Genomic DNA, 24,251 nt, shown 5'->3' on the forward strand with positions numbered 1-24,251 from the left:
TAGGGTCACCCCTCAATCTTCTCTTTTCTAGAGAAAGGAGCCTCAGCCTGTTCAGTCCTTTCTGATAATTATAACAAAGACAAGCAGAGGGACACTGCTCCTATTTCTTATGTTCTTATAGTAAAGGGAATTAGAGGTTACGGGGAGCGGGCAGGAAATTGGACATGAAGCTGAGTTTGGATCGGTCAAGGCCCTGTGGGTGGCGGAGCGGGCCCAGGGGCTGAGTGGCCGGGTCCTGCTCCTACTTCTTGTGTTCGTTAGATTTGTGGTTAGGATCAGATCAGCCATGATCTTATTGAATGGCGGAGCAGGCTCGAGGGGCCGATTGGCCTACTCCTGCTCCTATTTCTTATGACCCGAGTCAGAGGCTTGGGTGGTGTTGGTGCCGATTTGCGTTCACTCTGGGTTTTTTTTTCCATTACTGATTGGCAGAGATGTCAACTTAACTTTTAATTTCAGCTCTTCCCCTGCAGCCCCCCCAAAAAAAATTTCCTCCCCTTCCCTCTCCTCGAACTCTTGACTCCCGGCTGGGATAACAGACTTGGTGTTACTCGTGGCTCAGATTCAGAAGGCTGTGGGTTCATAGCCTCACTCCAGAGGGTAGATAGAGGGAAACTGTTTCCTCTGGTGGGGGGAGTCCAAAACAAGGGGGCATAACCTTAAAATTAGAGCCAGGCCGTTCAGGGGTGATGTCAGGAAGCATTTTTTCACATAAGGGATAATGGAAATCTGGAACTCTCTCCCCCAAAAGGCTGTGGGTGCTGGAGGTCAATTGGAGCTTTCAAGACTGAGCTCGATAGATTTTTGTTGGGTAAGGGTATCGAGGGATATGGAGCAAAGGCGGGTAAATGGAGTTGAGGTGAAGATCAGCCATGATCTGATTGAATGACGGTGCAGGCTTGAGGGGCTGAATGGCCTAATTCTGTTCCTATGCCTACATAACGACAGTGACTTCATTGGCTGTGAATCGCTTTGGGCCATCCTGAGGATGTGAAAGGCGATATATAAATGCAGATTCTTTCTTCTCATACCTCTGATTGGCTCTGAGTGCTGTCTGCGTGTGTTTACAGAGCCCTGAAAATTACGCTGCCGACATATCGGAGTACAGACTGGAATGGGGAGAGGAGGAAGAGTCCATGGAGCTTGTCTACTGCGGTATGGAGACAGAATTTGAGATCGACAACCTCACCCCAGCTGCACATTACTGCTGTCGACTACAGGTAAGGGGTTTAAAACTGCACAGTGTGATCCCACAGCGAATGGAAACCAGCTCCTGTGCTCAGCCAGCCCATCACTGGGTCTCCACAGTTAACCTTGCTCTCCCTCTGCTATAAAGGGACATGTCAGGCAGTCCCTTCTCCTGATCACTGTCCACTGACCCCTTTCATCCCGTCTTTTGGATGAGACGTTAAACTGAGGGCCCCGTCTGCCCCCTCAGGTGGATGTAAAAGATCTCAAGGCCACTATTTGAAGATGAGCAGGGGGGTTCTCCCTGGTGTCCTGGGGCCGATATTTATCCCTCAACCAACATCACTGAAAAAAAAACAGATTATCTAGTCATTTATCACATTGCTGTTTGTGGGAACTTTCTGTGCGCAAATTGGCTGCCCCGTTTCCTACATTACAACAGTGACTATACTTCAAAAAGTACTTCATTGACTGTAAAGCGCTTTGGGACGTCCTGAGGTGGTGAAAGGCGCTGTAGAAATGGGAGTTCTTTCTTTCCTGCTGGAGGATGTGTGCATTGTGGACATCAGGTGAGGTCAGGATTGGATCGCTCTCTTCCCCCCACGGTCGACCAGCCGCCACTCCCCGGTCGGGTGCTGGCTCACATAAGGTCATCGGGGGAGGGTGGCAGGCGGTGGTCGACGTCTGGGAGCAGCGGTGGAACCGTATACAGGGCGAGGAGTCGACACCTTCGGGAGAGGGGAGAATTGGATTAAAAATAGCAGGCGCCTCAGAGAGGGGATCAGTGGGAAATGGCTGAGTAAAGTTTTTTCTTGTTTACTGAGAGATGAAAATGGTGTTCACACGTTGTGCGCGGAGTGAAGGTGCGGAGGGAGGGTGTGTGCCCACGTCTTCGAACTCAGCGAGCTCCTGGTGTGAGTGAAGTGGCAACTGGGCCCCGAGCTCCAGGTTCAGGACAACATCTGCTGCCTTCAAAAAGAAAGAAAGGAACTTGCATTTATATAGCACCTTTCACATCCTCAGGGCGTCCCAAAAGCGCTTTACAGACAATGAAGTACCTTTGAAGCGTAGTCACTGTTGTAATGTAGGAAACACGGCAGCCAATTTGCGCACAGCAAGATCCCACAAACAGCAATGAGATTAAGAACATAAGAAATAGGAGTAGGCCATCCGGCCCCTCGAGCCTGCTCCGCCATTCAATCAGATCATGGCTGATCTTTGACCTCAACTCCACTTTCCCACCCAATGAATGACCAGGTAATCTGTTTTTAAGTGATGTTGAATGAGGGATAAATATTGGCAAAGACACCAGGAAGAAACTCCCCTGCTCTTATTCAAATTAGTGCCGTGGGATCTTTCACGTGCACCCAAGGGCTCAATTTAATGTCTCATCCGAAAGACGGCGCCTACCGACAGTGCAGCACTCCCTCAGTACTGGCACTGGGGAGTGTCGCCCCGCATTATGGGCTCAAAGTCTCTGAAGTGGGACTCGCACCCACAACCCTCTGACTGAGAGGCGAGAATGCTACCCACTGAGCCACTGGCTGACACCGAGCAAGCTGGAACGCCATCACGGCCCATCCCCCTTTACTGTTCCGTGCGTTGTCGGGAAGCACTTCCCACACAAAGTGACCGGAGGCGAAAGCTCCAGAGTCATTCAGTTGGACGCTGAGATGGGAACAGCAGGTGTCCACGTGAACTCCAGCGAGATGGGCCGAACGGCCTCTCTCAGGTGCATTCTGTGACCACTTCCCACCGCAGGCCTTTGATTATCGCTTCGAGTGCCAGTTCAAAGGGGTCGGTGCGTCAGATTAAAGAAGAAAGCAAGCGGCAGTAATCGGGAGTTAATGGGAAACACATTAAGGCCATTATTTCACATGCAGCGTGGTCAATGATTGATGCTCAAATAAGAATATTTTTGAAAAGCAATTTAGAAAGGAGTGACTCCGCTGCCAATCAGACGCGCAGTGGATCATGATATAGTACGAGCTGGTTTCGGGTACCGCAGTGCGCAGATCCACAAAAACAGCTTTTTTTTTAAATGTGTCATTTACAGAATATCACTGATCGAGTGTAACGGATAATTGGTGCAGATTATATTTCTCGTGAAGCCTTTCTTTTCTGTCGTCTTTCTCCCCTCCCTTCCTGAAGGTGTTAAACTCCTTTCCTGGGCTCTGGCTGCACTCCTGACACGGCTCAGTGACAACATTTTGTTTGATAATTGCTCCTGTGAAGCACCTTGGGATGTTTTTGCTGCATTAAAGTAATTGTTTTGTCCTTGCCTCGGGACCCGCCCCCTTCCAGCGGGAGCTATTCGACCGTGATCGGGAACCCTGGGCCGTTTCCCCGTCCCTGACCAGGGCACTGAGGAGCATAATAGTAGCTCCCCTCCCGTCACTCTGACTGAGCTCAGCGCGGACTGACGCCCCGATTTTAACCCCCCCTCCTCCCGAATACCCAATGGGAATGGGATGTGCGTGGGAGGTTAAAATATCTACAACATATAACACTGGGGTACAGTACTGGTGGGTACAGGTCTGTCACTGTATAACACTGGGGTACAGTACTGGTGGGTACAGGTCTGTCACTGCATAACACTGGGGTACAGTACTGGTGGGTACAGGTCTGTCACTGTATAACACTGGGGTACAGTATTGGTGGGTACAGGTCTGTCACTGTATAACACTGGGGTACAGTATTGGTGGGTACAGGTCTGTCACTGTATAACACGGGTACAGTACTGGTGGGTAAAGGTTTTAGCGGCACTTACTCACCAATAACCTGCTCACCGATGCTCAGTTTGGGTTCCGCCAGGACCACTCGGCTCCAGACCTCATTACAGCCTTGGTCCAAACATGGACAAAAGAGCTGAATTCCAGAGGTGAGATGAGAGTGACTGCCCTTGACATCAAGGCAGCATTTGACCGAGTGTGGCACCAAGGAGCCCTAGTAAAATTGAAGTCAATGGAAATCAGGGGGAAAACTCTCCAGTGGCTGGAGTCATACCTAGCACAAAGGAAGATGGTAGTGATTGTTGGAGGCCAATCATCTCAGCTCCAGGACATTGCTGCAGGAGTTCCTCAGGGCAGTGTCCTCGGCCCAACCATCTTCAGCTGCTTCATCAATGACCTTCCCTCCATCATAAGGTCAGAAATGGGGATGTTCGCTGATGATTGCACAATGTTCAGTTCCATTCGCAACCCCTCAGATAATGAAGCAGTCCGAGCCCGCATGCAGCAAGACCTGGACAACATCCAGGCTTGGGCTCATAAGTGGCAAGTAACATTCGCGCCAGATAAGTGCCAGGCAATGACCATCTCCAACAAGAGAGAGTCTAACCAACTTCCCTTCACATTCAACGGCATTACCATCGCCGAATCCCCCACCATCAACATCCTGGGGGTCACCATTGACCAGAAACTTAACTGGACTAGCCATATAAATACTGTGGCTACGAGAGCAGGTCAGAGGCTGGGTATTCTGCGGCGAGTGACTCACCTCCTGACTCCCCAAAACCTTTCCACCATCTACAAGTCAGGAGTGTGATGGAATACTCTCCACTTGCCTGGATGAGTGCAGCTCCAACAACACTCAAGAAGCTCGACACCTTTCAGGACAAAGCAGCCCACTTGATTGGCACCCCATCCACCACCCTAAACATTCACTCCCTTCACCACCGGCGCACCGTGGCTGCAGTGTGTACCATCCACAGGATGCACTGCAGCAACTCGCCAAGGCTTCTTCAACAGCACCTCCCAAACACGTGACCTTTACCACCTAGAAGGACAAGAGCAGCAGGTACATGGGAACAACACCACCTGCACGTTCCCCTCCAAGTCACACACCATCCTGACTTGGAAATATATCGACGTTCCTGCATCGTCGCTGGGACAAAATCCTGGAACTCCCTTCCTAACAGCACTGTGGGAGAACCGTCACCACACGGACTGCAGCGGTTCAAGAAGGCGGCTCACCACCACCTTCTCAAGGGCAATTAGGGATGGGCAATAAATGCCGGCCTCGCCAGCGATGCCCACATCCCATGAACGAATAAAAAAAATGGTCTGTCACTGTATAACACTAGGGTACAGTACTGGTGGGTACAGGTCTGTCACTGTATAACACTGAGGTACAGTACTGGTGGGTACAGGTCTGTCACTGTAACACTGGGGTACAGTACTGGTGGGTACAGGTCTGTCACTGTATAACACTGGGGTACAGTACTGGTGGGTGCAGGTCTGTCACTATAACACTGGGGTACAGTACTGGTGGGTACAGGTCTGTCACTGTATAACACTGGGGTACAGTACTGGGGGGTACAGGTCTGTCGCTGTATAACACTGGGGTACAATGCTGGGGGGTACAGGTCTGTCACTGTATAACACTGGGGTACAGTACTGGGGGGGTACAGGTCTGCCGTATTACATGCCCACCTTCAAACTCACCTCACCCAGCTTTCCAATTCAGTTATTTATTTATTTTTAGCTACAAATGTTGTTAATATGTAATTGTGACAGGTTGAGGGAACGCTGTCATTTTCACTCGATGTATTACAGCCTCCAGTGTGTATTCATCAATAGGCAGCAGGTGGTAACTAATGGCTGTTAAAATCTGAGGAGCTGATGTTCTGAATATGTCTCCATTTACCATAATAAATGGGTTTCACCAAACGAGTTAGCAGGCGATGCTGCATGACACACAGGCCAGCTTTGAAATGCCCTTTAAACATATGTTTATTCTTAAAAATAAAAAGAGGCGAATTTATACCGGCTTTGTGTTACCTCCATCATTAATTTTGGTTCCAGTTTGTTTTCCTGATGCGAAGCCAATAACATTTCATTCAGAAAGTAATTGTGTCAATTTAGGAAAAGTGAAATCGATAGTCAGGGCCCATAAAACACAATCGCAGCCCCCTGTCTCCATTCACCCACCTCCAGGAATCCGGCACAAGTCATTTCATTTATTTTCAAGCTCTGCTGGCTGCTCCTCGAGTCCAATCTGTCACACAATCTTTGTGGTGTTTGTTACGTGGGGGGATGGGAGGAGGCCGTTCAGCCCCTCGAGCCTGTTCCGCTCATTCGATTGGATCATGGCTGATCCTTACCTTAACTCCATTTACCCGCCTTGGTTCCATAACCCTTAAGACCCTTAGTCAACAAAAATTAATCTCAGTCTTGAAATCTCCAATTGACCCCCAGCCTCAATAGGCTTTTGGGGGAGAGAGTTCCAGATTTACATTGCCCCATGTGTGAAAAAGTGTTTCCTCATTACACTCCCAAATGGCCTGGCTCTAATTTTAAAATTGTGACCCCCCCTTGTTCTGGACTCCCCCACCAGAGGAAATAGTTTCTTTCTATCTACCCTATCAAAACCCTTTATCATTTTAAAGATCACCCCCCTAATCTTCTACATTCAAGGGAATACAAGCGTAGTCTCTGCAACCTGGCCTCATAATTTAACCCTTTAAGCCCTGGTATTATTCTGGTGAATCTGCACCGCACTCCCTCCAAGGCCAGTATATCCTTCCTGAGGTGCGGTGCCCAGAACTGAACGCAGTATCTCCAGATGGGGTCTAACCAGAGCTTTATATAACGGTAGCATAGAATCATAGAATGGTTACAACACGGAAGGAGGCCATTTAGCCCATCGAGCCCGTGTCGGCTCTTTGTAAGAGCAACCCAGTTAGTCCCATTCCCCCGCTCTTTCTCCGTAGCCTTGCAAATTTTTTCCCTTCAAATATTTATCCAATTCCTTTTTGAAAGTTACGATTCAATCTGCTTCCACCACCTTCTCAGGCAGCGCATTCCAGATCATAACTACTCGCTGCGTAAAAAAGTTTTTCCTCACATCGCCTTTGGTTCTTTTGCCAATCACCTTTCACCTGTGTCCTCTGGTTCGCGACCCTTCCACCAATGGGAACAGTTTTTCTTTATTTACTTTGTCTAGGCCCTTCATGATTTTGAACACCTCTATCAAATCTCCTCTCAATCTTCTCTGCTCTTGGGAGAACAATCCCAGCTTCTCCAGTCTATCCACGTAACTGAAGTCCCTCATCCCTGGAACCATTCCAGTGAATCTCTTCTGCACCCTTTCTAAGGCCTTCACATCTTTCCTGAAGTGCGGTGCCCAGAATTGGACACAATACTCCAGTTGTGGCTGAACCAGTGTTTTATAAAGGTTCATCATGACTTCCCTGCTTTTGTACTCTCTGCTTCTATTTATAAAGTCCAGGATCCCGTATGCTTTTTTAACTGCTTTATCAACCTGCCCTGCCACCTTCAACAACCTGTGTACATATACCCCCAGGTCTCTCTGTTCCTGCACCCCATTTCGAGTTGTACCCTTTAGTTTATATTGCCTCTCCTCGTTCTTCCTACCAAAACGTTTCACCTCACACTTCTCAGCGTTAAATTTCATCTGCCACGTGTCCGCCCACCCCACCAGCCTGTCTATATCCTCTTGAAGTCTATCACTATCCTCCTCACTGTTCACTACACTTCCAAGTTTTGTGCCATCTGCAAATTTTGAAATTGTGCCCTGTACACCCAAGTCCAAGTCATTAATATATATCAAGAAAAGCAGAGGTCCCAGCACCGACCCCTGGGGAACACCACTGTACACCTCCCTCCAGTCTGAAAAACAACCGTTCACCACTACTCTCTGTTTCCTGTCCCTTTGCCAATTTCGTATCCATGCTGCCACTGCCCCTTTTATTGCATGGACTTCAATTTTATTGACAAGCCTATTATGTGGCACTTTATCAAACGCCTTTTGAAAGTCCATATACACATCAACCACACTGCCCTCATCAACCCTCTCTGTTACCTCATCAAAAAACTCAATCAACTTAGTTAAACACGAATTGCCTTTAACAAATCCGTGCTGGCTTTCCTTTATTAATCCACACTTGCCCAAGTGACTATTAATTTTGTCCCGGATTATTGTTTCTAAAAGCTTCCTCACCACCGAGGTTAAACTGACTGGCCTGTAGTTGCCGGGTTTATCCTTACACCCTTTTTTGAACAAGATTGTAACATCTGCAATTCTCCAGTCCTCTGGAACCACCCCCATATCTAAGGAGGATTGGAAGGTTTTAATCAGTATCTCTGCAATTTCCACCCTTACTTCCCTTAACAACCTAGCACAACTTCACCCCTTTGTATTCTAGCCCCCTTGAGATAAAGGCTAACATTCCATTAGCCTTTTTGATTACTTTTTGTACCTGTGCACTAGCTTTTAGTGATTTCTGTACTTGGACTCCCAAATCCCTTTGCCCCTCCACAGTTCCTAGTTTCTTACCATTAAGAAAAAATTCCAATTTGTCTTTTTCAGATATAAAGTGGATGGCCCCATAGTTCCTTACATTGAACTCCATCATAGTTTTGCCCACTCACTTAATCTGTCTATGTTATAGAATCATGCAGCACAGAAGGAGGCCATTCGGCCCATCGTCCCTGTGCCAGCTCTTTGAAGGAGCTATCCAATTAGTCCCACTCCCCCTGCTCTTTCCCCATAGCCCTGCAAATTTTTCCTTTTCAGGTAATTATCCAGTTCCCTTTTGAAAGTTCCTATTTAATCTGCTTCCACCGCCCTTTCAGGCAGAGCATTCCAGATCATCACAACTTTCTGCGTAAAAAAATGTCTCCTTATCTCCCCTCTGGTTCTTTTGCCAATTATCTTAAATCTGTGTCCTCTGGTTACCGACCCTCCTGCCACTGGAAACAGTTTCTCCTTATCTACTCTACGAAAACCGTAATTTTGAACACGTCTACTAAATCTCCCCTTAATCGTCTCTACTCTGAGGAGAACAATCCCAGTTTCACTGGACTCTCCACATAACTGAAGCCTCTCATCCCTGGTACCATTTTAATAAATCTCCTTTGCACCCTCTCCATTGTCCCTTTGTAACTTCCTGCTCCCATTCACACTACCACTGTGCCTCCTAACTTTTATTCACACATCTGTTCCTGTTTTCTTAGAAGCTTTTCTAAAACATTGGCCGGGACATCCTACTCCCAGGAATTTCCTGGTCAGTGTCTCCTTGCTGGGGTACAGTTCCAACACTACCTAGTGCTCCCTCCAATAGTCGTGTGCGAGCTCACATGGTGAGTATTGCTAGGCCCCTAATCTCTGGAATTCCCTCCCTAAACCTCTCCGCCTCTCTACCCCTCTCTCCTTTAAGACGCTCCTTAAAAACCTACCTCTTTGACCAAGCTTTTGGTCACCTGTCCTAATGTCTCCTTATGTGGGTCAGTGTCAAATTTGTGCCTCATTTACGCTCCTGTGCAGCGCCTTGGGACGATTTACTACGTTAAAGGCTCTACATAAATGCAAGTTGTTGTTGTAGAGGCAGACATCGCAGATAAGGTCGATCCTGTCCTCCCCTGGTAGGGGTAACAAGGTCGGAGCTCTGGATGATTTTTCCTTTCCCCAGCCCAGGAACGCCGATGTCAATTGTCGTGCTCCTGTTAGCATTCTCACCTCAGGATTTGAGCCTATAATCTAGGCTGACCCTTGAGTGCAGTACCGAGGGAGTGCTACACTGTCGGAAGTGCCATCTTTCAGATGGGACGTTAAACCGAGGCCTTGACTGCCTGTTCAGAAGGAATTCTCCTCAGTGTCCTGGATAATATTTCTCCCTCAACCAACGCCACCAAATAAAACACACATTATCTGGTCAATTATTTCATTGCTGTTTGTGGGATCTTGCTGTGTGCAAATTGGCTACTGCGTTTCCTACATTACAACAGTGACTACACTTCAAAAAGTACTTCATTGGCTGTAAAGCACTTTAGGACGTCCCGAGGCTGTGAAAGGTGCTATATAAATGCAGGTTCTTTCTTTATCAAGTGACCCCTGTGCCGACGGACGATTGGATTTGACTGTGATGCCCCTGTGATCAAATTTCCCACTGTCACTCAGTGATGCAGCTCACGGTTGAATAATGGTCATTTGGGTGAGGTTGCAAAGAATCACTGGAGCCTTTGGAACTATACGACAGTGAGGAGTCAGTGGAGCTGGATTTTCAACTTGTCGCCATTATAGAAACCGCCCGATTTACATTACTATAAAGAAAGACTTACATTTATATAGCACCTTTCATGACCTCAGGACGTCCCAAAGCGCTTTACAGCCAATTAATTACTTTTGAAGTGTAGTCACTGTTGCAATGTAGGGAACGCGGCGGTCGATTTGCGCACAGCAAGATCCCACAAACAGCAAAGTGATAATGACCAGATAATCTGTTTTTAATAATGTCGGTTGAGGGATAAATATTGGCCCAGGTCACCGGGGAGAACTCCCCTGCTCTCCTTTAAAATAGTGGCCGTGGGATCTTTTTAACGTCCACCTGAGAGGGCAGACTGAGTCTCAGTTTAACATCTCATCCAAAAGACGGCACCTCCGACAGTGCAGCACTCCCTCAGTACTGCACCGGGAGTGTGTCAGCCTGGATTATGTGCTCAAGTCTCTGGAGTGGGGCTCAGAACCCACCACCTCCTGACCCAGAGGCGAGAGTGCTGTCCAACGAGCCATGGTTGAGAAAGAAGATATCAGAAATTTAAAAGACAATTAGAAAGTATCGAAGGTGGTGAAGGTAATTATAAACCAAGCACGGAGAACTTCGATGGTCATGTAGATTAATAGCGAGAATTAGAATGTTATTTTTTTCAGGTGCACGGCCGTTACAGGCCCTCAGGGCCTGATCAGTATTCTTAGCATCACTCAGAACGGTACCGAGCTGCCCTGATGACAGCCGCTGTAATTATACTCACATTTGCTTATTCTTATATTCACCTGTAATTCTTACATCAATATTAATAGAAATGTGCTTTAGAAACTTCAAGTGAAAAGGAGATGACTCACATTGCTAAAATCTGGACACTTATTGCAGCATTCACCCTGGGAGTTCTGAGAACGGAACAATTTTTAGCAATAGGGAATGGGCATTCAGGCCCAATGAACCTGTCCCTTTTTAGAAATCATCGACCCACCCTCCCACCATATCCCTCAAACCCACCGACCCACCCTCCCACCATATCCCCCAACCCCACCCACCCACCCTCCCACCATATCCCCCAACCCCACCGACCCACCCTCCCACCATATCCCCCAACCCCACCGACCCACCCTCCCACCATATCCCTCAAACCCACCGACCCACCCTCCCACCATATCCCCCAACCCCACCGACCCACCCTCCCACCATATCCCCCAACCCCACCGACCCACCCTCCCACCATATCCCCCAACCCCACCCACCCACCCTCCCACCATATCCCCCAACCCCACCGACCCACCCTCCCACCATATCCCCCAACCCCACCCACCCACCCTCCCACCATATCCCCCAACCCCACCCACCCACCCTCCCACCATAGCCCCCAACCCCACCCACCCACCCTCCCACCATATCCCCCAACCCCACCGACCCACCCTCCCACCATATCCCCCAACCCCACCGACCCACCCTCCCACCATATCCCCCAACCCCACCGACCCACCCTCCCACCATATCCCCCAACCCCACCCACCCACCCTCCCACCATATCCCCCAACCCCACCGACCCACCCTCTCACCATATCCCCCAAACCCACCGACCCACCCTCTCACCTTATCCCTCAAACCCACCGACCCACCCTCCCACCATATCCCCCAACCCCACCGACCCACCATATCCCTCAACCCCACCGACCCACCCTCTCACCATATCCCCCAACCCCACCGACCCACCATATCCCTCAACCCCACCGACCCACCATATCCCTCAACCCCACCGACCCACCCTCTCACCATATCCCCCAACCCCACCGACCCACCCTCTCACCATATCCCCCAACCCCACCGACCCACCCTCTCATCATATCCCCCAACCCCACCGACCCACCCTCCCACCATATCCCCCAACCCCACCGACCCACCCTCCCACCATATCCCCCAACCCCACCGACCCACCCTCCCACCATATCCCCCAACCCCACCGACCCACCCTCTCACCATATCCCCCAACCCCTCCGACCCACCCTCCCACCATATCCCCCAACCCCACCGACCCACCCTCCCACCATATCCCCCAACCCCACCGACCCACCCTCCCACCATATCCCCCAACCCCACCGACCCACCCTCCCACCATATCCCCCAACCCCACCGACCCACCCTCCCACCATATCCCCCAACCCCACCGACCCACCCTCCCACCATATCCCTCAATCCCACCGACCCACCCTCTCACCGTATCCTTCAACCCCATCCGCCCACCTTCTCACCCTCTCACCATACCCCCATCCCTTCTTACCCACTTGTAAAATGACCCCCAGTGTCTCGGTGCTAACATGCCCACCAGTGAAATCTCACTGGGACTTTGCTCTCGTCTGGAGAGGGGAGGTTTTGCTGCATTCTTGGTGTCACGCATCACACTGGGAGTTTGAACCCACACCAGCTGCACTCCACAACAAACAAAGCCTATAATAATGAGGGCGGAGCTGGCTGGATCAGTGAGTCCCATGTTGGGCTTTCACCTCTGGTTCCTGGGTTCAGATCTAGCTCATGGCGATGGGATGAAAGTCTCCTCATGTGTCACATGTCAACCCAGTTGCTAGTGTTAGGGGAGTCGCACATTGGGGGTCACTTTGGCTTTGGGCAATGGTGTGAAAGGGACAATATCAGACATTGTACACGCCAATTAAACATTCACGCTGCCAAGTGTCAGTCATGGCTCAGTGGGCAGCACTGTTGCCTCTGAGTTAGAAGGTTATGGGTTCGAGTCCCACTCCAGAGACTTGAGCACATAATCCAGGCTGACGCTCCCAGTGCAGTACTGAGGGAGTGCTGCATTGTTGGTGGTGCCGTCTTTTGGGTGAGACGTTAAACCGAGGCTTCGGGGGCCTCTCCTTCCTTCCCGACTGCTGCCAACCTCTTTAAGCCTGGCCTGAAAACTGCAGCAGATTCCCCGCTCGGGCCCCGGTTAAAATACTGTCAGGGTCCAATTTACATAAAGTCACGAGGCCCCTGCCCGCTTTCGGCGGCCACCTCATCCGCCTGTGGAACCCCATGGGTTAATATCAGAGACGACGGAAAAGGGTCAAGTTCCAGGGGAATTAACTTGCTTGTTTGTAACTGGCTTCTTGCGCATCCTCCCCACTCCATTTGCCCCACCATTGGCGGCCATGCCATCAGCTGCCTAGGCCCTAAGCTCAGGAATTATCTCTCTCTCCTCCTTTAAGATACTCCTTAAAACCCTACCCCTTTGACCAGGCTTTTAGTCTTCTGTCCTAATATCTCCTTATGTGGCTCGATGTCAAATTTTGTTTGATAATCGCTCCTGTGAAGCACCTTGGGACGTTTCACTACGTTAAAGGCGCTGTATAAATGCAAGTTGTTGTCCTCTCTTCTGGGCAGCTCGGGGTTAAAACCAGCAGTAGTGACTTGGGCAAGTCTGCACTAAAGGTCACCCTGAGTTCAGTGCTGCTTTTGGTTCAGTGTCTGATTATTAGCAGATTAAATTAAACTGTCTGTGAGCTTCAGGCAGTGAGACAGTCGCAATCAAATTCGTGTTGCATTTGAAGAAATGAGTTTGAGACGCTGCCGTTTCTCCTGGAGATCCACGTTAATGTGTTCTCCCATTAATAATTACTTCAGGACAAGCTATTAAAGTTCACGGACTGGTTGTGGCAGTGGGTTCGAGTTCAGTCCTTTTGCTTTGGGGGGTTGGTGGGGTAGAGTCAGGGACCAAATCAAGCCCAGACTGTGGATGTAAAAGAAAAGAAAGAACTTGCATTTATATAGCGCCTTTCACAACCTCAGGACGTCCCAAAGCGCTTCACAGCCAATGAAGTACTTTTGAGGCGTGATCACTGTTGTAAAGTAGGGAAATGCGGCAGCCAATTCGCGCACAGCAAGATCCACAAACGGCAATGAGATGAATGACCAGATAATCTGTTTTTAGTGATGTTGGTTGAGGGATATATATATTGGCCCAGGACACAAAACCAAGGCCCAAAGTGAAGTGGGTTTCGAGCTAGGTGAATCCACTTTAATTGACACACGTACGCGACAGAAGGCAGCCCGCTCTTCGTTATGAACCGGACAGCCTGACTCGAGAGATTGCAGGCATGATGAGGTAACAGGCTCTGTTCTAAAGCTGACAAAAAGGCATCTTTTTGAGGCCATGCTCCTTACTGTCTGGGCCATGATTGATGGGACAGTGTATAGTACAATGGCGAAGAGGTGATAGTGAATTTGTACAATCTTACAATGGGTGAAAGAGACCAGTTGAGCCAAATGGCCTGTTTTTGCACTGTACACTCAATGTAATTCTATTTAAAAGCACCAGTTGGGTCCAGTTAGCGTACTGGGTGCAGTTTTGGGTGCCTCGTTATAGAAAGGACTTTTAAAGCCATAAGAGAGCGTCGAGCTTCACCAGGGTGATACCAAGGATGGGAAACTATAGTTATGAGGAGAGATTTGAGATACTGGGACTGATTCCATGGAGCAGAGATGGCTAAGCAAGGATGGGGCAAGGCTTCAGAAAATGTATACGAATGTCAGCCATTTGCTGGGAGTTTTCTGTCCTTGTTCCTTTGACATTTCTTCCTGTTAAGTTTGGCTTATTTGTAAACTGATAAATTGAGTAAAATAATGTTAAGAGAAAAATATACGAGCTGTTAGTCGACAGATAGGAAGGAGCCAATATCTGCCGAAGTGCCAAAAAACAGGCCTTTCAAATCACCTGGACCGATAACAAATCTGCTTCCATTTTAGACAGAGAGCAAACTTTGTAAATGGCTCTAACATTCATGTCATCTGGTCTTGCTTGATGGATGTTTTACTTGTATTTAGAAATATGGGTTAAGGCCTGAGGTGTGGATTAGGGCCCAAGGCCCGAGGCCCACAGTGCAGAACACCACCAAGACTAAAGATAAGAGAGACAAGAGATAAACAAAGCAATAGTGCTAAGATGACACCAAGCTTGGGTTTTGACAGCCTGGATATTGTAGGTGGAAGGGAAGTCTGAGGGAGATAAAGAGTTTCATGATAATAATGAAAAGACAGATTGGAGCTATGGATAGTTTTTTTATATATTAATGACTGGACTTGAATATACAGGGCATAATTTCAAAGCTCGCAGATGACACGAAACTCGGAAATATAGTAAACAATGTGGAGGATAGTAACAGACTTCAGGAGGACAGAGACAGACTGGTGAAATGGGCAGACACATGGCAGATGAAATTTAACGCAGAGAAGTGTGAAGTGATTCATTTTGATTGGAAGAATGAGGAGAGGCAATATAAACTAAATGATACAATTTTAAAGTGGGTGCAGGAACAGAGAGACCTGGGGGTGTATGTACACAAATCTTTGAAAGTGGCAGGACAAGTTGAGAAAGCTGTTAAAGAAGCATATGGGATCCTGGGCTTTATTAATAGAGGCATAGACTACAAAAGCAAGGAAGTTATGCTAAACCTTTATAAAACACTGGTTAGGCCTCAGCTGGAGAATTGTGTTCAATTCTGGGAACCACACTTTAGGAAGGATGTCAAGGCCTTAGAGAGGGTGCAGAGGAGATTTACTCGAATGGTACCAGGGATGAGGAACTTCAGTTATGTGGAGAGACTGGGGCTGTTCTCCTTAGAGCAGAGAAGACTTAATAGAGATGTTCAAAATTATGAGGGGTTCTGATAGAGTAAATAAGGAGAAACTGTTTCCAGTGCAGGAAGGGTCAGTAACCAGAGGACACAGATTTAAGGTAATCGGCAAAAGAACCAGGGGGGAGATGAGGAGAATGTTTTTTATGCAGCGAGTTGTTATGATCTGATGGTCATAAAAGATCCCACGGCACTTTATCGAAGAAGAGTTGGGGGAGTTCTCCCCGGTGTCCTGGGGCCAATATTTATCCCTCAACCAGCATCACTGAAAAAAAAAACAGATTATCCGGTCATCATCACATTGCTGTTTGTGGGATCTTGCTGTGCGCAAATTGGCTGCCGCGTTTCCTACATTACAACAGTGACTACACTTCGAAAAGTACTTCATTGGCTGTGAAGCTCTTTGGGACGTCCTGAGGTGAAAGGCTTTATATAAATGCAAGTTTTTCTTTCTTGTGTTTCAAAAAACCCTCTTGCCTGTTTGTTCCTTTTTCTTTGGTCCAAATGTCAAGCTGAAGGACACAATGTGTTATTTTTTTTTCACTTGTAATTGAGGGGAAGATAAAGAGTGGCAGGCTGGAACGGTTCCGACAGTGACTCTCGTACCTTCTGTCCCCTCACCTGGCTGTGCTCATTACCATCAGTCAGCTACTGTCGGTCCTGCGAAGCTCTGGTTCAGCCGTTGGACTCCAGTTCGTTCCCTTGACGTCTCTCCCCAGATGCAATGCGAGGTCGGGCAGCCTGCGCAGGGGGAGGGATATAATCATTGCTAATCGCACGACAGGTTTTCGTTGGATTATAAATCTGGGCATGGCTTCAGACAATCCTGAAATGTATAATTAAAATATATCATCATCAGTCCCAAGTAAGTGCATACATGTCAAGTACAGAATCTAACTGTATGCATCATTGGCCAAATTAGGTGCAGAAACATTAGATGATCCACCCCAAGTTATTGACGCAATTTTTTTTCCTGTTCTTTAAGTGATAATACACAGAATTCTTTGCTGATTCTTACCTGCAGGTTGTGGAACAAATTATTTTACCAAGGAGGGCCCACATAAATCATCCCTTTGCAGAGCTCCCTCCTGAATGAGCCTGGTACCCAGTTTGGTAAATGCCCAACAACAAAGGCAGATTTTCGTTCTTGACGCTCTTATTCCTTCTTTGCTCTTCTGAACATTCTTCTCCTCCTCTTAAGTTCCTCCTTCCCTCAGTATTGAAATCAAGACTCATTGGGCTGCTGCATTCACCTCCCAATACCTCAGCACTCACCTCCCTTGGTCTCTGAGCCGGAAGGTCCTGGGTCGGAGCCTCGCTCCGGAGGCTTGAGCACATAATCCAGGCCGACACTCCCGGTGCCAGTGCCGAGGGAGTGCTGCACCGTCGGAGGTGCCGTATTTCAGATGAGACGTCAAACCGAGGCCTCGACCGCTCTCTCAGGATCCCACGGCCGCTATTTCGAAGAAGAGCGGGGGAGTTCTCCCTGGCGTCCTGGGGCTGATATTTATACCTCAACCAACATCACAAAAGAACATATTATCTGGTCATTGTCACATTGCTGTTTGCGGGATCTTGCTGTGCGTAAATTGGCTGCCGCATTTCCTTCATTGCAACAGTGACCACACTTCAAAAAGTACTTAATTGGCTGTAAAGCGCTTTGGGATGTCTCAAGGTTGTGAAAGGGGCTGTAGAAATGCAAGTTCTTTCCTTTTTCTTTCCTTCTTCCTACAATCTGACAGCTTTTCAAACTCAAACCAGACGCCACCAACACTCTGCTATTTGGTTAACATCATCTTCACTCCTACTCTTTGTAACCTCAGTGGTGATCTGTTCTGTGGGCCTATGCTTAGGTCTCCCAATAATAAGAGATGGTTAGGAACATCAAACTGAGAACTGGCCTCAATAACCCTATAATAGCTCAAAAGACGGTTGGCGGATTTGAACCTAATTAATTTGAAGATAATTGCCAAAAGAATGAGGAGGAGAATTTTTTTTTTTACGCAGCGAGTTGTTCTGATCTGGAATGCGCTGCCTGAAAGGGCGGTGGAAGCAGATTCAATAGTAACTTTCAAAAGGGAATTGGATGGTAGAATTGAAATGGAAATATTTGCAGGGCTATTGTGGAAAGAGCAGGGGGAGTGGGAATAATTGGACAGCTCTTTCAAGGAGCCGGCAGAGACAGGATGGGCCGAATGGCCTCCATCTATGCTGCATCATTCTACTGCCTTTTGGCTTTGTCAACAGGAAACAGACAGCCAGATGGGCACATCCGGGGTATGTTCCCTTCCATGTGGGGACTTCCCAGGCCTCGCGGGGGAGGTGCCTTCATGATGCGTTGAGGCTTTTGGGCCTAATGTTCCTCCTTGACGCATGGCAGGTCTTTAACAATCTCTTGACAGTTTGTTCTCTTTCCCCTTTGTGTTCAGGCCACTAACCAGGCGGGTGTGGGACCCTGCAGCAGTCTGGCAAGCTACACCACCCCTGCCTCAGTCCCTTCCGCTGTCTCCACCCTCTACATACTGGACGACGAACACATAGACCCGAGTCTGGCGTCGGCCTCTACGTGCCTTGCCATCAAATGGGACGCACCGTGCAATAATGGGTCTGAGATCCTTTCGTACAGCATTGATCTCGGGGAGAACCAACTTACAGTGGACAACGTCACAGCCTACGTGATACAGGATCTCATGCCAGACACCTCCTACAGGTAATTCTCTCATCATTGGACTCACAATTACAAACGGGGAGGTGGGGGAGAGAGGCCGGAAAGCACAATCGGGAGTGGGGGGAGGGTCCTTGTAGAGAAAAAACCATTCCCCCCCCCCCGCCCCGATTTTCTCCCTTTCTGCTGCCGAAGTTAATTACTTGTCTCGGGATACGATTCTGAAGCTTCGCGCTAGAGCGAACAGTCTCCATGTTTGAGCCTAGACATTGATTCAGTGATCGCATGTAGGGAAGAATTACATCGAATGTACAGCACAGAAACAGGCCATTCGGCCCAACTGGTCCATGCCGGTGTTTTTGCTCCACATGAGTCTCCGCCTAACCTTCTTCATCTCACCCGATCAGCATATCCTTCTATTCCTTTCTCCCTCATGTGTTTATCCAGCTTCCCCTTTAATGCATCCATGCTATTCACCTCAACCACTCCTTGTGGTAGCGAGTTCCACATTCTCACCACTCTCTGGTTAAAGAAGTTTCTCCTGAATTCCCTGTTGGAACATAGGAACAGGAGTAGGCCATTCAGCCCCTCATGCCTGCTCCGCCATTTGATAGGATGATGGCTGATCTGTGATCTAACTCTATATACCTGCCTTTGGCCCATATCCCTTAATACCTTTGATTGGCAAAAAGCTATCTATCTCAGATTTAAATTTAGCAATTGAGCTAGTATCAATTGCCGTTTGCGGAACAGAGTTCCAAACTTCTACCACCCTTTGTGTGTAGAAATGTTTTCTAATCTCACTCCTGAAAGGTCTGGCTCTAATTTTTAGACTGTGCCCCCTACTCCTAAAATCCCCAACCAGCGGAAATAGTTTCTCTCTATCCACCCTATCCGTTCCCCTTAATATCTTATAAACTTCGATCAGATCACCCCTTAACCTTCGAAACTCTAGAAAATACAACCCCAATTTGTGTAATCTCTCCTCGTAACTTAGCCCTTGAAGTCCGGGTATCATTCTAGTAAACCTACGCTGCACTCCCTCCAAGGCCAATATGTCCTTCCGAAGGTGCGGTGCCCAGAACTGCTCACAGTACTCCAGGTGCGGTCTAACCAGGGTTTTGTATAGCTGCAGCATAACTTCTGCCCCCTTGTACTCTAGTCCTCTAGATATAAAGGCCAGCATTCTCACCACTCTCTGGTTAAAGAAGTTTCTCCTGAATTCCCTATTGGATTTATTAATGACTATCTTATATTTATGGCCCCTAGCTTTGGTCTCCCCCACAAGTGGAAACACCTTCTCTATGTCTACCTTATCAAACCCTTTCATTATCTTAAAGATCAGTTCACCCCTCAGTCTCCTCTTTTCTGGAGAAAAGAGCCCCAGTCCATTCAGTCTTTCTTGATAAGTTGGGGGCCGCTACAGTTGCTCTCAGCAGCCCACCCCCGGGCTAAGAAGTGGGAACAATCCCTGGAAACTGTACATTCGGAGTGGGGACAGGAACAGGCTTAGCTGTGATGCTCTCTGTAGTGGAACAGCCAACAATTACCATCTAGATTCAACCATTCGCTTGAGGGACCCCAGAGGAAAGCTGTGAATAGCAGCAAAAAGTTTTTTAAAAATTCAATCTCGGGATGTGGGCATCGCTGGCAAGGCCGGCATTTATTGCCTATACTCAGTTGCCCCTTGAGAAGGTGGTGGTCTTGAACCGCTGCAGTCCGTGTGGTGAAGGTGCTCCCACAGTGCTGTTAGGGAGGGAGTTCCAGGATTTTGACACGCTGACCATGAAGGATCGGCCGATATATGTCCAAGTCGGGATGGTGTTTGTGACTTGGAGGAGAACTTGGAGGTGATGGTGTTCCTGTGCACCTGCTGCCCTTGAATTTCTCGATGATGGAGGTCACGGGTTTGGGAGGTGCTGTCGAATAATTCTGTATCCAGCAGTGTAAAACCCATCTCTGATATACTTCTTGAAAGTCTCAGCTGTCTAGGACAAAGTAGATACCTTTTGCTGAACCTTGGTTAAACCATACTTGGAGTACGGTGACTGTTCTGGTCCCCATATTATAGAAAGGATACAGAGGCACTGGGGAAGGTACAAAAAAGATTTACTAGGATGATACCAGAACTGAGGGGTTATACCTATCAGGAAAGATTGAGCAGGCTGGGACTCTTTTCTCGAGAAAAGGGAAGACTAAGGGGTTACCTGATCGAAATCTTTAAGATAATGAAAGGGTTTGATAGGGTAGACATGGAGAAGATGTTTCCACTTGTGGGGGAGACCAGGGGCCATAAATATAAAATAGTCACTAATAAATCCAATAGGAAATTCAGGAGAAACTTCTTTACCCAGAGAGTGGTGAGAATGTGGAACTCGCTACCACAAGGAGTAGTTGAGGCGAATAGGATAGATGCCTTTAATGGGAAACTGGATAAACACATGAGGGAGAATGGATTAGAAGGATATGCTGATGGTGTTTGATGGAGTAGAGAGGGAGGAGGCTCGTGTGGAGCATAAACACATAGCATGGACCAGTTGGGCCGAATGGCCTGTTTCTGTGCTGTTCACTCTATGTAATTCTATGTAGATAGAAGCAGAGCGTTTCCAGTATTTGAGGGTCCAGAACCAGGGCGCCATGGACACAAGATTAAATACAAGAGATTTAGACCAGAGGGGGCAGAAGAAACTTCTTCCCACTCAGAGTTATAAGGCCGTGGGATTCACTCGCAGGGTTAGTTGTTGAGGCAGAAACTATGTCGACATTCAAGATGAGATTGAACAGGGAGCTGAAGGTAAAAGAGGTTGAAGGGCCGAACGTGACTCTGCGTCGGGTACCTGGCCAGGGAATGCTTGATACCAACACTGAAAGGGAGATCATGTCCCATTGCCCCCACCTCGAACATCCTTCACCATGACGAGCACAAACGAGTCACAAAACAGACTGTCAGAAATTTCAGCTGAAGCTGTTAACCTCAGTAATTGTTCCAGTATCGGTACTTTCAACAGGTGGGTGTAATCGATGTGTTACAATTCACACTTATAATCACTACAGTGAACTGGCAGCTGCTTTTCATAAGGTTCTGGCAATTTTCCCCACTTTGCAAGTTTGTCTTTCTTTTTAATCAATGCACTGTCAGCTGAGATGACAGTGGGCGGTGGAGGCAGATTCAGTAGCAACTTTCAAAAAGGGAATTAAATAAATACTTGAAGGGAACAAAAAATTTCAGGGCTGTGGGGAAAGAGCGGGGGGTTGGGTCGGATTGGATAGCTCTTTCAAAGAGCCAGCACAGGCCTGATGGGCCGCATGGCCTCCTCCTGTGGCGTACTTACTATGGTACAATGAACTCTTGTGACAATATGAAGACAGTCTTTTATAAATTGATGAACCAAGATGCAGGACCAAAGTCCGTGGTGAAAGTCATCTCCTCCGAACCTTTCCTCCTTTCCTAAATACCCGATATCTGGAACGTTCTCTGCTGTTTGACTCCTCCAGGCCACGTCTGCCCTCTCAGGTGGATGTAAAAGATCCTATGGCACTATTTTGAAGAAGAGCAGGGGAGTTCTCCCCCGTGTCCTGGGCCAATATTTATCCCTCGACCAACATCGCTAAAAACAGATTATCTGGTTATTTATTTCATTGCTGTTTGTGGGATCTTGCTGTGCGCAAATTGGTTGCTGCATTTCCTACAGTGCAACAGTGATTATACTTCCAAAGTACTTCATTGGCTGTAAAGCGCTTTGGGACGTCCTGAGGCCGTGAAAGGTGCTATATAAATGCAAGTTCTTTCTTTTTTTTCTTTTCTGTAACCAAGGGGCCGATTTTCGGATGGCCGAGCGGGTGCGTTGGGGGCAGGGGGGCTCCGAAAATGACGGAATCCCGGAGCGGGTTCATAGCCTGGCTCCAACCCGCTCACTTCTGGGTTCCCCAATGACTCGTTTGGCTGCGCGTGCAGCTCTCGCATGCGGGATCCCCACCAGTAATTAAAGCCGGCAGGATGAAAATTTAGATACTTATTTAGCTAGTTGAGGTACTTGACAGACCTCATTGGAGATTTTGGCAGGGGTGCAATTTTGAAGGATCCTCAGCATGTTTCCCGTGCTGTGGGAAACACTCCCTGTTAGAACAGACGTGTTTCAGTCAGCAGCCAGCGGGAGATGCAAAGGATTTTTTGACAGTTGGGGGGAAAACCTCATTTATTGCAGCAGGGCACTCTGTCACTTCAGACAAAGTTTTGGCTGCAACACCTTTGCCTTTCCACTCAAAATTATTAATGTGCAACACATTTACCTACTTTGCGGACCCCTTCAAACTCACACTGTCAGGATGGGGGGGGCGCCATGGCTGCATTCATCACTTCATCCGAGGACGAGCAACATCACCAGCCTCGCCAGGCACGGTGTCCACCTCCGCCACGTGGAGCTCCACAACACAGTGCTGCGCCACAGGCACCTGCACAAAATAGTCGTGCAACTACACATACACCCACTGTGGAGTGACCCAATGGGTGGCATCAAGTGTGGGTGTACATGGTGAAAGGGACTCATTACACAAGCCAGTCAAGAATGGCCAAGACGTGGCAGTAATGGTGACAATATAATATTTAATGTGCCATTAACAAAAATCAAATATAAATAAAAAACATGACAAACCATCAAACACCCTTGTGCATCCCCTTTGTGCTCACAAAACCTTTGCCTTACGTTTCCTACTACTCCCACGTGGTGCCTCCCCTGTGGCTGCAGCAGAGGTAGTGGCAGGTTGCTCTTGGTCATGACCTGACCGATTAGATGCTTTGGGCCGACGCCCTCTGGGTTTCGGTGCCCGTGAGGGCCCCTCCAAAGACTGCTCCTCCTGCACCTGTGCAGGGGCAGACTCGACCACCTGGAGAGGAGGCAGCATTGTGGGTACTGGTTCAGAGGGGGGCAACGGGTGAGACGTGGGAGCGCTTTGAGTGGTGTCCCCACTTCCATGTCCCCTTTCGCCATCATCCCTCTCCTGGGCCAGGCCCACATCACTCCTACCACCCTGCTGGACAACAGTTTGGAGGACATGTGTGAAGCCTTGTAAGGCCAGTGCCAGAGTATCTGCCTGCCTGTTTCAGGCGTCAGAAAGTTGGTCACCCAGAGTCTGAAGGGTCGTTGTCAGGGCCTCAATGGACTCATTGGTGAGCCGTGCTTGAAGCTCGATGGAGGCTAGCCTTCCCTCCATCGCAGACATTCCCGCACTTCCCCGCGACGCTATCTCAGAGATGCCCTCACGTCCCTGTGACAGTATCTCAGAGATTCCCTCCTTTACCTGTGCCACCATTCCACTCATGCAGGAGTTGGACTCCTCCATCCTCTGCGCGATTGTGGAGAGTGTGTGTGGCACCTGTTCCAGCACCTCGCAAATGTGCTGCTGTCCCTCGATCATTCTCCTTTTAAAGGATGGCCCCCAGGGTTCAGCATCTGTGTCTAGCTGAGCAGAGCCTGGAGAGGAGTGCTCCCACCGACACAGACTCTCCACAGCTGCCCTGCCACCAGTGCCTGCTCGTGCTCACGTGTGTGGTGACTCACCATGTGCGACCCCAACTAAGTGAGGACAGGGACCCACCGAGGTGTGTGTATCTGCGCTGGTGGATGGCTCGCTCAGATGTGACGGTGCCCCCTCAGAGGCTGGCAGGTCCTCTGAGGAATCGCCCTCTGCCGTCACGGCGGTCCCTGAAGGCCCTGTAAGAGGGCAGAAGGCAATATTAAGCATGATGACA

At 48.6% G+C, this 24,251-nt stretch overlaps 1 protein-coding gene across 1 annotated transcript in view; it reads left to right on the top strand.

Moving 5' to 3' along the window:
• Positions 1-1,070: 1,070 nt before the first annotated feature.
• Positions 1,071-24,251, top strand: part of LOC137308848 (fibronectin type III domain-containing protein 3B-like) — a gene marked incomplete at both ends in the record, with an annotated part of 35,851 nt that continues 12,670 nt past the window's right edge. The window contains 2 exons of the mRNA XM_067977302.1: positions 1,071-1,220; positions 18,267-18,547. Of these exons, the coding sequence (XP_067833403.1) occupies positions 1,071-1,220; positions 18,267-18,547 (431 nt within the window). The remainder of the gene's footprint in view (positions 1,221-18,266; positions 18,548-24,251) is intronic.

This window comes from Heptranchias perlo, unplaced genomic scaffold (assembly GCF_035084215.1).
Source record: "Heptranchias perlo isolate sHepPer1 unplaced genomic scaffold, sHepPer1.hap1 HAP1_SCAFFOLD_1407, whole genome shotgun sequence".
In the NCBI taxonomy this organism is placed as follows: Eukaryota; Metazoa; Chordata; class Chondrichthyes; order Hexanchiformes; family Hexanchidae; genus Heptranchias; species Heptranchias perlo.